Source organism: Lonchura striata, chromosome 25, assembly GCF_050655825.1.
Source record: "Lonchura striata isolate lonStrDom1 chromosome 25, ASM5065582v1, whole genome shotgun sequence".
Lineage (NCBI taxonomy): Eukaryota > Metazoa > Chordata > Aves > Passeriformes > Estrildidae > Lonchura > Lonchura striata.
The window spans coordinates 1,311,279-1,323,011 of record NC_140727.1 but is presented as its reverse complement, the minus strand read 5'-3'; the positions used below and the strand labels follow the sequence as shown (position 1 = coordinate 1,323,011).

Sequence of the window (11,733 nt, the reverse complement as noted above, 5' to 3'; positions counted from 1 at the left end):
TGCTCATTTGAAGTGCTCACTGGCTGGACTGTGCTGGCTTGGCTGCCTGAGCACGTCTGTCTCTTCCAGGCAGGCTGCTGCCCCTGCCCATGGATTCGGAAGAGACTGCTGACCTGGGAGCGCAGCCCACCGCCCCCACAGGATCCACAGGATCCACATACCCCATTTCCTACACAGCCCCCACACATCCCACTGCCCTCTCTGCCCCCTCTGTCCCCACACATCCCACTGTCCCCACTGCCCCCTCTGTCCCCACACATCCCACTGCCCCCACTGTCCCCACTGCCCCCTCTGTCCCCACACACCCCACAGCCCCCACACATCCCACTGTCCCCTCTGCCCCCTCTGCCCCCACACATCCCACTGTCCCCACTGCCCCCTCTGTCCCCACACACCCCACTGCCCCCTCTGCCCCCTCTGTCCCCACACATCCCACTGCCCTCTCTGCCCCCTCTGCCCCCACACATCCCACTGTCCCCACTGCCCCCTCTGTCCCCACACATCCCACTGCCCCCACTGTCCCCACTGCCCCCTCTGTCCCCACACACCCCACAGCCCCCACACATCCCACTGTCCCCTCTGCCCCCTCTGCCCCCACACACCCCACTGCCCCCACTGTCCCCACTGCCCTCTCTGCCCCCTCTGCCCCCACACATCCCACTGTCCCCACTGCCCCCTCTGCCCCCACACATCCCACTGTCCCCACTGCCCCCTCTGTCCCCACACATCCCACTGCCCCCAAACATCCCACTGCCCCCTCTGTCCCCTCTGTCCCCTCTTCCCCCACAGCCCCCCCACACCCCACTGCCCCCTCTGCCCCCACCAGCTGCAAGAAGAGCCGTAAGAAGAAGCAGGCTGAGGCCAGGGCAGCCGCTCAGGAGGGAGGGGATGAGGCGGCAGGGCGGATGGATGCGATCGAGGGCCTGACACGAGCCGGCCATCAGGCGCTGGCCCTGGGCGCCGGGCGGGAGGCAGTGGGGTGCTTCAGGAGGGCCCTGCTCCTCTCCAGGCACACAGAGAGCCCCCAGCTCCACAGGGCTTGTGCCTTCAACCTGGGGGCCGCCTACGTGGAAACTGGGAAGCCCAAAAAGGGCTTTGAGTTCCTCCTCCAGTCCCAGCCCTCGGAGGAGGAGAGCGGGGACCACTCGGGGAGCCTTTATTTCAGCATTGGGGCGGCGCACGAAGGGCTCCAGGATTTTCCAAAGGCTCTGGAGTGTTCTGAGAAAGTCTCCGGGCAGGCCGGTGCCGCGGAGGCCGGCAGCCGAGCGGGGACCGCCGTGCAGCTGGGCTGCTGCTACCTGGGCATGCGGGAGCCGGCGCGGGCCGCGCGGTGCTTCCTGGACGCGGCGCGGGCCTACGCGGCGGCCGAGAGCCCCGGGGCCGCGGCCGTGGCTCTGAGCAGGGCCGGCGGCTCCATGCTGCAGAGCCAGCGGTTCCGGGCGCCGGAGATCGCCGGGGTCCTCGCCCGGTGCCGCTCGCTCTGCGAGACCATCCCCGACCCGGCCCTGCGAGGTAACGCCGCGCCCTTCGCCCTCAGCGCCCTGGCGAGCAGCTCCCACGCTGCTTTTCCTCTCTGTCCCCAGGGAAACTCTACAACGACATCGGCCTCGGCTACTCGCAGCTCCACATCTTCTCGCTGGCCGCCGAGAGCTTCGAGCGGGCCCTGGCGCTGTGCGGCGCGGAACCGCAGCGGGCCTGGCACCGCGAGGCCGCGGTGCTGCAGAACCTGGGCGCTGCCCACAACGCCCTGCGCAGCTTCGGCTCCGCGCTGCGCTGGCACCGGCACGCGGCCGCGCTGCACGGTAGCTCGCACCGCCGTCTCGGCCTCTCGGCTTTGCCGCGTGTGCCGGCTCGGCACGGAGCCCTGTGCTCCCAATTCCAGGTGCTCTGGGGAACCGCAGGGCTCAGGCGCAGAGCTTTGGGAACCTGGCGTACGCCTGCAGCCAGCTCGGGAACCACGGCGCTGCCGCGGAGAGCTACCTGCACGCCCTGCAAGCCTTCCGGGACTCGGGTGAGGGCAGGCACGGCAGCCCTGCAGCACCTCGGAGCCAGGCGGACTCGGGCTGGGTCAGGCTGCCTGCCGGGATCTCGGCTGAGCAGTGCAGGGACCGATGCAGCCCTTTGCCTCCCAGGGGACCTGCAGGGACAGTGGCAAGCTTGCGAGGGGCTGGGTGAAGCGTGCTTCCACCTGGGAGACCCCCAGAGAGCCATCAGACACTATCAGGAGGCTCTGATTTTGCTTTCCCGCTGTCAGGTAAGGCATGATGGGCACCCCCAGGGCCGGACCCTCCCCTGAATCATGGGCCACTGGCCTCAGCCCTGGGGCGAACCCACTTAGCCCATCACACATATAGGTTCTCTCCACCACAGGACGCCCCCAGAGCTGCCCACAAACGGGTCGTGCACAAGCTAACAGATGCCATCCAGCACCGACTCCGCCTCAGCCACCTCTCCTACCAGGGGGGCTGGGCACCCAGCCCAGCCCTGGTGAGCATCACCCGGGGCATGGCACACTCTGGAGGGATGGGAACTGGGACCCCAGTAGGGCTTGGGGCAAGAGGTGCCCGAGTTTGCTCAGGGAAACACATGTTTGATTAACACATGTTTGATTAACACATGTTAATCCCATCAGGAGCCCAGCCAGCTGCAGTTTTGCTCCACACTGCCCCATGCCTGTAGGACACAGCTGCAGGGGAGGGAGGTGTGAGTAGGAAAGCTGCCATCCTCTCTCTCCTTCCCTGGAATGAGTTTCCAGATGAAACAGGAGACAAGCCTTCCTTCACTCCATGTCCTTCAGGGGGAAAGCCCAGGCTGAGGACGAGCTGTATTGGCATATGCCAGGAGCACATCGCGGGTATTCAGGTGAGAGGGTGCAAACTAAACGTGGGATTGAGCCATCAGACAATTCCTGATGGAGCTGAGCCCTTGGCACATCTGATACTGTGCTCTTGCCTGTTTGTCCTTCCTTCCTGGAGGCACAAGAGTGGCTCTGACTGCTGGTCTCACACTGGAGCCTTGCAACACAAGTGGCCTCCTGGGCACCTCTGAGGAGGATGACGATGGTCCCAGCTCAGCTCCAGGGTACCACAGTGAGCCCCAGGCTAACAGGTGGGTGGGCACCTCAGTACAGCCCCTGGCACCCAAATACCTCTGCAGCACAAGGGACTTCTCCTGTTTAATGGTGAAAATCCAGAGATTTTTAACGATATGTAATTCTGGGAGTATGTTTGGGGTCATTCCAGCTGGATCCTAGGGGGTTTCAGTCACAGTGTGACAGGGGAGTTTGTCAGGGACGCTGTCCAGAACCCCCACATGAGGTTCACTTGTCTCTCAGCACGAGGATCACCAGCCCCCTGCCCCTGGCCAAGCCACCCCATGCAGGCCTCCAGCTCCACAAGTACCCCAGACAACCAGAACATCACTTCTCCAGTGAGCCCAGGCCTGAGGGTCTCACACTGCATTCCACAGGGCATCGAAACCACCAAACCCTCCCTCTGAAGCCTCCAGAGAGGTAGGTGATGCCTTGGGGGAGTAGGCAAGGGAGGTTTGGGCTCCAGAGTGTCCTCTGAGGGGAGGGTTCATGAGTGAAGACCCCAGCAGAGCTGTGTTTTGGCATGGACACGACCCCAGGCCAACAGCACAGGGGCTGGGGATTTTGGCACTTCGTAGCCAACACCAAAACTGTGTCTATGGATGGGGCAGCAGATCTAAGGGTGGTTTCCAGGATCCTGGTATGAACCTCCTGCCCACTCCTGCCTTCCACTGCTTAAAGGGGCTCCAACAGAGCTAGAGAGGGACTTTGGACAAGAGCCTGAAGTACGGGACAAGGGGAATGGCTTCCCACTGCCAGAGGGCAGGGATCAGTGGGATTTTGGGAAGGGATTCTTCCCTGTGAGGGTGGGGAGGCCCTGGCACAGGTACCCAGAGAAGCTGTGGCTGCCCCATCCCTGGAAGAGTTCAAGGCCAGGTTAGACAGAGCTTGGAGCAACCTGGGATAGTGGAAGGGGTTGGGATGAGATGGGCTTTAAGATCCCTTCCCACCAAAACCAGTCTGTGACTCGGTGATTTGATTATTCCATTTTGCATCCTGCTGGACCTGCCGTGGCCTTGCAGCCTTGCCCGTGACCCCAGTGCCACTGCTGCTGGCTGCTGGCCCCGCCGGGGACCTGGCACGGGGACCAGGACTCTGTCCCTCGTCTGCAGCCTCGTGTGACCAGGAGGACACCGGGGAAACACCATTTCTTGGGGGGCCTGTGCAGGTCCAAACCGGAGGCTGGGGGAGGTGGGTCATTGGGCCAACACGATTTTGACCCTGCTCCATTTCCACCGTCCTGCGTGTGAAAAACACCAATCACTTGGTTCTTAAAATTTTAGAAGTTTAATAATAATAAAATGGTTATAAAATTAACAATATCATTAAAATAGTAAAGTTTAGAGTTAGGACAATTACAAGACAATAAAAAGCAAAGAATTACACATCCGGATGCTCTTGGAAAAACATACCTTGTGGACAAAGGAATAACCTTAAAAACAACAGCCTGTTGCATATCCATATATCCTTCATGGTTATGCATACATTCTATTTAAAACAAGAACTCTGTTGTATGTCAGCTGTTTTCTTTAATCCCCAAGGCGTCTTTGAGTTGAACAAGTCCTGAAGAAATTAACTTTTTCTGATAAGAAAACTATCAATTCCTCTTCTCTTGGAAGATTTAGGTGTTCCTCGGAGTATCTCATTCAAAACAACAACAAAAAAAAAAAAAAAAAAAAAAAAAAAACCACCAAAAAAACAAAAACCCAACAAAAACTCCCCCACATACATAGTCTCTATTTTAACATTATGTTGGAACCTAAAACTATATTTAACACACTACTCAAGAGAATTAATACAGCATAACTTTCTAACATTACACATATCATATTCATTGTAATATTTAAGAAAATCTGCATGTTCCCCACTGCGTATGTGGGGCTCCGGGGGAGGAGATGAAGGGCCGGAGGGCCGCGGAGTCCGGCGGCGCCCGCAGGGCTCGCCGGGCGGTGCAGGGCGCTCCGCCCCGGGGCGGCCCCGCGCCTGCTCCGTGCAGCTCCGGGCCGTGCCGGGGTGGTACCGGGGTGGTACCGGGGTTGTACCGGGCCGTGCCGAGCCGTGCCGGGCCGTGCCCGCCGCATGCCGGGCCCGCGGGCGCTGCTGGGCTTGGGGCTGCTGGCGGCGGCGGCGGCGGCGCGGGCGGGCGGGCGGTGCCCGGAGCGCGGCTGGAGCTGGGGCCGGGGCTGGAACCGGAGCTGGGGCCGGGAGCGCGGCTGGAACCGGAGCCGGGGCTGGGAGCGCGGCCGGTGCCTTCCCCGCCGCGCCATGCACGGCCCCAGCGCGGGGCCCGGCCCGGCGGGGCTCCGCTTCCTGGGGTAGGCGGCGGGACGGAGGGAGACGGGCGGGCAGGGCGTGCGGGTGTAACCGGGGCTCAGCTCTGTGCGTGCCCCGCGCCCGCTCTGAGCCTCCGGGCTGGGCCTGGCGGGTTTTGGGGCACCCAGCCGTGCCATCTCCCACCCTAGGCAGGAGGAGGCCCAGGCTATCGACCAGGAGCTCTTCACTGAGTACAAGTTCAGCGTGGACCAGCTGATGGAGCTGGCGGGGCTGAGCTGTGCCACCGCCATTGCCAAGGTGGGGTCCTGGGGGGCAGAAGGGGGTCCCGACATGGTGGGCTGAGCTGCACCAGTGCCAGCAGCAAGCTGGGGGTCCTGGCACTGTGGGCTGAGCTGCACCAGTGCCAGCAGCAACCTGGGGGTCCCGACATCGTGGGCTGAGCTGCACCAGTGCCAGCAGCAAGCTGGGGGTCCTGGCACTGGGGGCTGAGCTGCACCAGTGCTAGCAGCAAGCTGGGGGTCCCGACATCGTGGGCTGAGCTGCACCAGTGCCAGCAGCAAGGTGGGGGTCCCGACATCGTGGGCTGAGCTGCACCAGTGCCAGCAGCAACCTGGGGGTCCTGGCACTGTGGGCTGAGCTGCACCAGTGCTAGCAGCAAGCTGGGGGTCCTGGCACTGGGGGCTGAGCTGCACCAGTGCTAGCAGCAAGCTGGGGGTCCTGGCACTGGGGGCTGAGCTGCACCAGTGCTAGCAGCAAGCTGGGGGTCCTGGCACTGGGGGCTGAGCTGCACCAGTGCTAGCAGCAAGCTGGGGGTCCTGGCACTGTGGGCTGAGCTGCACCAGTGCCAGCAGCAAGCTGGGGGTCCTGGCACTGTGGGCTGAGCTGCTCCAGGGGGGTCCCAACATGGTGGGCTGAGCTGTGCCACTGCCAGGGCGGGTGCCAGGAGGTGGGTGGAGGTTCTGGGGGAGAGTGCCAGCACTACAGGCTGAGTCCTATCCCCACTATCCCCACCCTGCAGGCCCTGGGGGGCAAGGGAGGGTCCTGGGGGTCCTGGCATTGTGTACCAAACTGTGCTGCCACCAAGGTGGGCACCAGGGAGGCAGATGGTGGTCCTGGGAATCATCCCAATCCCATGGGCGTGCCAGTCCCAAATCGGGGGTCTTGCGAATCCCAGCCCACTTCCCCATCATAACGCTGCGCCTCTTGCCCCCCATCAGGCCTACCCACCCAGCTCCTTCACCACGAGCCAGCCCGCTGTGCTGGTGGTCTGCGGGCCAGGGAACAACGGCGGCGATGGGCTGGTCTGCGCCCGGCACCTGAAGATGTTTGTGAGTCTTGCGCAGGAGCCACAGGGTCCCCGTGAGGGTGCTGGTACCTGTGCACCCCTGTGGGCTCCAGGGTCCCACTCCTCTGGCTGCTGCTGGTGCCAGGGTGGGATTAGTTCAGGTGCCTTCTGCTCTTGCAGGGCTACCAGCCAACCGTGTATTACCCCAAGCGCTCCAGCAAGCCACTCTTTGAAGGTTTGACCACCCAGTGCAAGAAGATGGATATTCCCTTCCTCCCCGAGTTCCCAACTGAGGTGAGGAGCAGCCCCCAGCCTGGCAGCACCTGCCCCTGCTGCTGTGGCCAGGACTGCCCTTCACCCGCTGCCACCCCTGCCGCAGGCCGCGTTCATCGACGAGCTCTATGGCCTGGTGGTGGATGCCATTTTCGGCTTCAGCTTCACGGGAGCAGTGCGGGAGCCCTTTGGCAGCATCCTCAGCACTCTGGAGCGCGTCACGGTGCCCATCGCCAGCATCGACATCCCCTCAGGTGAGTTGTGGCTGCACCTGCCAGAGGAAGGTGCCCGGCCAGGGTGGTCCCAGCTCCAGCCTGGCCACGGGGCTCGTTGCAGGCTGGGATGTGGAGAAGGGGAAGGCAGACGGCCTCCAGCCCGACATGCTCATCTCCCTGACGGCGCCCAAGAAGGCAGCGATGCATTTCACCGGCCGGTACCACTTCCTTGGGGGCAGGTTTGTGCCCCCCGCGCTGCAGGAGAAATATGCTCTGAACCTGCCAGCGTACCCCGGCACAGACTGCGTCCTGCAGCTGACCTAGAGCTGGGGCCAGAGGGGCTGGGGGGCCAGGCTCGGCTTCAGCACTGCACACCAGGGCCAAATTCTGCCCAAGCCTCTGCTGGGAGGGTGCTCAACACCTCACTGGGCTTCGGTGTGAGCCAGCAGGATGGAAGGGTGTAGATGTGGGAGTGGTGAGGGGCTGCAGGGAGAGCTCTCTTTGGGGCTGCTGCCGGTGTAAAGGTGACCTGGGGTTCTGCCACTCACAGCGCCACTCACACTTTGGGATAATCTGATTACAATAAAGATTTATTCATGCCCTTGAAAAAATATTTCAGTACTCTGCAGCGTGTGTCCTTGTGTCCTTCTGTGGCAGGCCCATGGCAAATGGGTCCCTTCCCCAGGGCCTGGGGGAAACCAGGGTCATTCTTGAAAATTGAGGTGGTGAAGTAAAGCTTGATCCAGCTCCAGACCAGCTTTTCTTAGCCCAGCATCCCCAGGCAGCTGGGCCACAGTGCTGGGCTCCATCTGGAACAAGCTCAGAGAAGCCCATGGCACCCACCAGCACCGGGATCAGGACCCTTACAGCCAGGTGGGACTGGCAGCTGCACAGCATGGCAGCCAAGTCACTTCTCACTCTGGCTCCCTCTTCCTCTTCTTCTTCTTTCTCTTCTTTGTAGGGCTGTGTCCCAGGTTTGGTTCATCCATCTCTTGCAGAGGTACATCTGTTTCAGCTGGCTCCTCTTTGTCCTCCTCTTCCTGGTCCTCCTCTTCCTGCTTCTTCTTCTTTTTCTTCTTTCTCCTCTTTGCAGCCTTCCCCTCCTCTTCTACCACCTTCTCTTCTGTGCTTAGTTCTGGCTTCTTCCTCCTCTTCATGACCTTCCCCTCCTCTCCTGATACCTCTTCTCCACATGGCTCCATGATCACCTTCTCCTTCTTCTTCTTCTTCCTCATGACTTCTTCCTCTCCTGTCAGCTCCTCTTCTCTGCTTGGCCCCTGCTTCTTTTTCTTCCTCCTCACAACCTTTTCTTCTCCCAACACCTCCTCCTGTTCTCTGTTTGGTTCCTGGCTCTGTAGCACCTCGGGGTTGTCTCCGTCCCTGGACTGTTTTCTTTTCTTCTTTTTGCCCTGGCTGCTCTCCGGGGGCTCCTGCTGCTGCTCCCGTTGCCGGTACGTGGCCAGGAAGGCTCGTTCCTGCTCCTCCAGGCGCGCCAGCTTGGCACTCATGGTCAGGCCGTGACGGGCACCCCTGCAACACCACGGGCAGCAAGGACTGGCACCTCCCCAGCAGGGAAGGTGTGCCCCAGCCCAGCCTGCTCAGCAGCCCCTGCAAGGAGGGGCAGCCCGGCCAGCTGAGCCCCAGCCACTCACTTGTGTGCCGTGCGGCCCCCGCACGCCTGCACCAGCTCCTCGTCCGTCAGCCTGCGGGACACAGACACGACCCGTCAGCCCAGCACTGCGCGGGGAGCACGGCCTGGGGCAGGGAACCTGTCAGCCCTCGTCCCTCCCTGCCAAGGGATGGGCCCAGCCTCACCTCCTGACCGAAGAGAGGTCCAGCTTCTCCTCCTCCTCGCTGCTCTCAGAGGTGCCGGGCGCTGTCACAGACTCCTCCCCACAGGCTGTGAGCGTGGCTGACTGCAGCACAGAGACACAGGGACTGTGACCAAGGGGGACAAAGAAAACGGGGCTCTGGGGGCCGCAGCAGCAACGAGCTGGGGGCCGTGCACCGCCAGGCTCCGGGGGCCAGTCACCTTCACGAAGCGGCCGTACAGCAGGCTCCCGCTGCCGCCAGCCTTGCGCGGCTTCTTATTGCTGATGCTGCCTCCCTGCTCCGAAAGCGCCTTCACAGAGATGCCATCCTGGCGAGAAAAGGCAAAGGGCTTGGAAATGACCCGTCCAAGCAGCGCCTCTCCACCACCACAGCCCCTCGGCAAGGTGCTGCTTCCTCACAGGGGATACGGTGGCAGTACAGGAGTCACCGAAGGAACCCAGACCCTCTCCCCTGCCTTCAACCCCATCCCCGTCCCACCCCCAGCGCTCCAACCTGCCCGGCCTCCACGGCGATGTTGGCAGCCGCCTGGTTGAAGACGTGGTCCCACCAGTGGAAGGTGAAGGGCTCCGCCGCGTCGTGTCCCACCTGCGGGGTGCAGAGGAGTCCGGGATGCCGCGCGGGGCAGCGGGCAGCGCGCCGGGGCCGGGCGGGGACCGGGACTCACCCCCGCCGTGTCGCACTTCACCTTCACCCGGATGGCCTCGGCGATGCCGTCCTCCCGCCTGCCCAGCCCCTGCCCTGCACACAGCGCACCCGTCACCCTGCGCGCCCGGGGCACCGGGGCACCGGGGCTGCAGCACCCCGAGGGCGCGGGGAGAGCTCCAGCGGGGAGCGGGGGGCGGCCCCGGGGCACCACCGGGGTCTGGGGTGGGGACCGGGGGCTGCCGGGGGCCGCAGGGTCCCGGGGCTGGGCAGGATGGGGCTTGGGGGCTCGGGGCTCGGAGTCTGGGGGCAGCCGGGGGTTGGGGGCACCGGGGGCGCTCAGGGTGGGACGGGACAGGCCGGGGACCCCCGCCCGCCCCACCTCGGCGCCAGCCGTGCCGCCTCAGCTGCGTCTCGGCGAACAGCATCCCGCGGCCCGGCGGCTCCGCGGCGCTCATGGCCCGGCGGCGCCGGGGGTCCCGGACGGTCGCGGGGAGTCCCGGTGTGTCCTGGTGTGCCCCGGTGTGTCCCGGAGGGAGTCCCGGTGTGTCCTGGTGTGCCCCCGTGTGTCCCGGAGGGAGTCCCGGTGTGTCCTGGTGTGCCCCCGTGTGTCCCGGAGGGAGTCCCGGTGTGTCCCGGTATATCCCGGTGTGTCCCGGGACTAGTCCCGGTATATCCCGGGATATCCCGGTGTGTCCCGGGACTAGTCCCGGTATATCCCGGGATATCCCGGTGTGTCCCGGGACTAGCCCCGGTATATCCCGGTGTGTCCCGGTATATCCCGGTATATCCCGGTGTGTCCCGGCACCGCCGCACGCGGCCGGGGCGGGGTCACGGCCGGGCTGCCGGGAACGGGCTCTGCGCATGCGCGAGGGGCGGGGCCGAGAATGCGCCGATGGCGGGGCCGGACACGGGGACGGGGGAGGGACAGACGGACACGGGGACAGGGGAGGGACAGACGGACACGGGGACAGGGGGAGGGACACGGGGACGGGGGAGGGACAGACGGACACGGGGACAGAGGAGGGACAGACGGACACGGGGACGGGGGAGGGACAGACGGACACGGGGACGGGGGAGGGACAGACGGACACGGGGACAGGGGGAGGGACACGGGGACGGGGGAGGGACAGACGGACACGGGGACAGGGGAGGGACAGACGGACACGGGGACGGGGGAGGGACAGACGGACATCGGGACAGGGGGAGGGACACGGGGACAGGGGAGGGACATCGGGACAGGGATAGGGATATGGGGACAGGAGGACACACAGGAGGACATGGGGACAGGTATGGGGACAGGGGGATACGGGGACAGCGATATGGGGGCACACAGACATGGGGACAGGGGTAAGGACACGGGGACAGGGATAGGGACATGGGGACAGGGGTAGGGATATGGGGTGGCGGGATACATGGACACAGGGACAGGGAGAGGAACATGGGGACGTGGATGGGACATGGCGACGGGGATGGGGAATACACAGACACGGGGTCATGGTGACATGGGACATGAACATGGAGGCATGGGATTCACGGCACGGGGATAGGCAGGATGGGGACACACGGGCGTGCACACGAACAAAACCACGCATGCACATGTGCACACGTACCCGTACCCACATCTGCAGCCGTGCTCACACGCGTGCACACGTACCCGTACCCACATCTGCAGCCATGTTCACACGCGTGCACACGTACCTGTACCCACATCTACAGCCGTGCTCACACGTAGGCACACATGTATGTGCTCACGCATGCACATGTGTACGTGCTCACACACATGAGCCTGTGTGCTCACACTCACGCACACAGACCCATGCACGTGCACACACAAGCGCACACACGGACACACTCATGTGTGTGTGAACATGACACACACCTACACCCAGCCCTCCTCACCTGCTGAGTGATGCACACACCCCTGCTGGGTGTGCCACAGGCACACACGGAGCTGACCTGGATACACGGACAGACAGATAGACACACACAGAGGTGACCTGTACACACACACACACACACACACACACACACACACACACATATTTTCCAAGCTGTCCTAATCCATGACCTTCTCTTGAGTCACTTTGAATTTGGCCCTTCATAGCCAGGGCTGCAGC

General features: G+C 63.2%; 3 protein-coding genes across 3 annotated transcripts; 2 read left to right on the top strand and 1 right to left on the bottom strand.

Annotated features, from left to right (window-relative positions):
* The first annotated feature begins 618 nt into the window (after positions 1-618).
* On the top strand, positions 619-5,074 carry TTC24 (tetratricopeptide repeat domain 24). The gene is made up of 10 exons (XM_085561012.1): positions 619-1,512; positions 1,584-1,802; positions 1,883-2,011; positions 2,133-2,254; positions 2,371-2,487; positions 2,633-2,703; positions 2,798-2,862; positions 2,976-3,108; positions 3,335-3,511; positions 4,114-5,074. Exons 1-10 carry the CDS (start codon positions 906-908, stop codon positions 4,211-4,213), a joined length of 1,740 nt encoding a protein of 579 aa, XP_085417138.1. The 5' UTR covers positions 619-905; the 3' UTR covers positions 4,214-5,074.
* Positions 5,075-5,130: 56 nt separating this feature from the next.
* NAXE (NAD(P)HX epimerase) lies at positions 5,131-7,766 on the top strand. The gene is made up of 6 exons (XM_021532204.4): positions 5,131-5,406; positions 5,554-5,662; positions 6,583-6,693; positions 6,831-6,944; positions 7,030-7,177; positions 7,260-7,766. The coding sequence occupies exons 1-6, from the start codon at positions 5,171-5,173 to the stop codon at positions 7,460-7,462; spliced, it is 921 nt and encodes a 306-aa protein (XP_021387879.2). The 5' UTR covers positions 5,131-5,170; the 3' UTR covers positions 7,463-7,766.
* Positions 7,711-10,427, bottom strand: GPATCH4 (G-patch domain containing 4). Its single transcript, XM_021532199.4, has 7 exons — positions 9,996-10,427; positions 9,636-9,709; positions 9,464-9,556; positions 9,171-9,278; positions 8,954-9,054; positions 8,791-8,841; positions 7,711-8,668 (listed from the first exon to the last, which is right to left on the bottom strand). Exons 1-7 carry the CDS (start codon positions 10,069-10,071, stop codon positions 8,053-8,055), a joined length of 1,119 nt encoding a protein of 372 aa, XP_021387874.2. The 5' UTR covers positions 10,072-10,427; the 3' UTR covers positions 7,711-8,052.
* Positions 10,428-11,733: the final 1,306 nt, after the last annotated feature.

Bases quoted from the DNA above. Each gene is read 5' to 3' on its own strand.
- NAXE (XM_021532204.4), top strand. From the start codon at position 5,171: ATGCCGGGCCCGCGGGCGCTGCTGGGCTTGGGGCTGCTGGCGGCGGCG. The intron at 6,694-6,830 runs GTGAGTCTTGCG...CTGCTCTTGCAG, and splicing joins CCCGGCACCTGAAGATGTTT to GGCTACCAGCCAACCGTGTA. The intron at 6,945-7,029 runs GTGAGGAGCAGC...CCCCTGCCGCAG, and splicing joins TCCCCGAGTTCCCAACTGAG to GCCGCGTTCATCGACGAGCT.
- GPATCH4 (XM_021532199.4), bottom strand. From the start codon at position 10,071: ATGAGCGCCGCGGAGCCGCCGGGCCGCGGGATGCTGTTCGCCGAGACG. The intron at 9,557-9,635 runs GTGAGTCCCGGT...TGCACCCCGCAG, and splicing joins TGAAGTGCGACACGGCGGGG to GTGGGACACGACGCGGCGGA. The intron at 9,055-9,170 runs GTGACTGGCCCC...TCTGTGCTGCAG, and splicing joins TGTACGGCCGCTTCGTGAAG to TCAGCCACGCTCACAGCCTG.
- TTC24 (XM_085561012.1), top strand. From the start codon at position 906: ATGGATGCGATCGAGGGCCTGACACGAGCCGGCCATCAGGCGCTGGCC. The intron at 2,488-2,632 runs GTGAGCATCACC...TAATCCCATCAG, and splicing joins GGGCACCCAGCCCAGCCCTG to GAGCCCAGCCAGCTGCAGTT. The intron at 2,704-2,797 runs GTGAGTAGGAAA...CATGTCCTTCAG, and splicing joins CAGCTGCAGGGGAGGGAGGT to GGGGAAAGCCCAGGCTGAGG.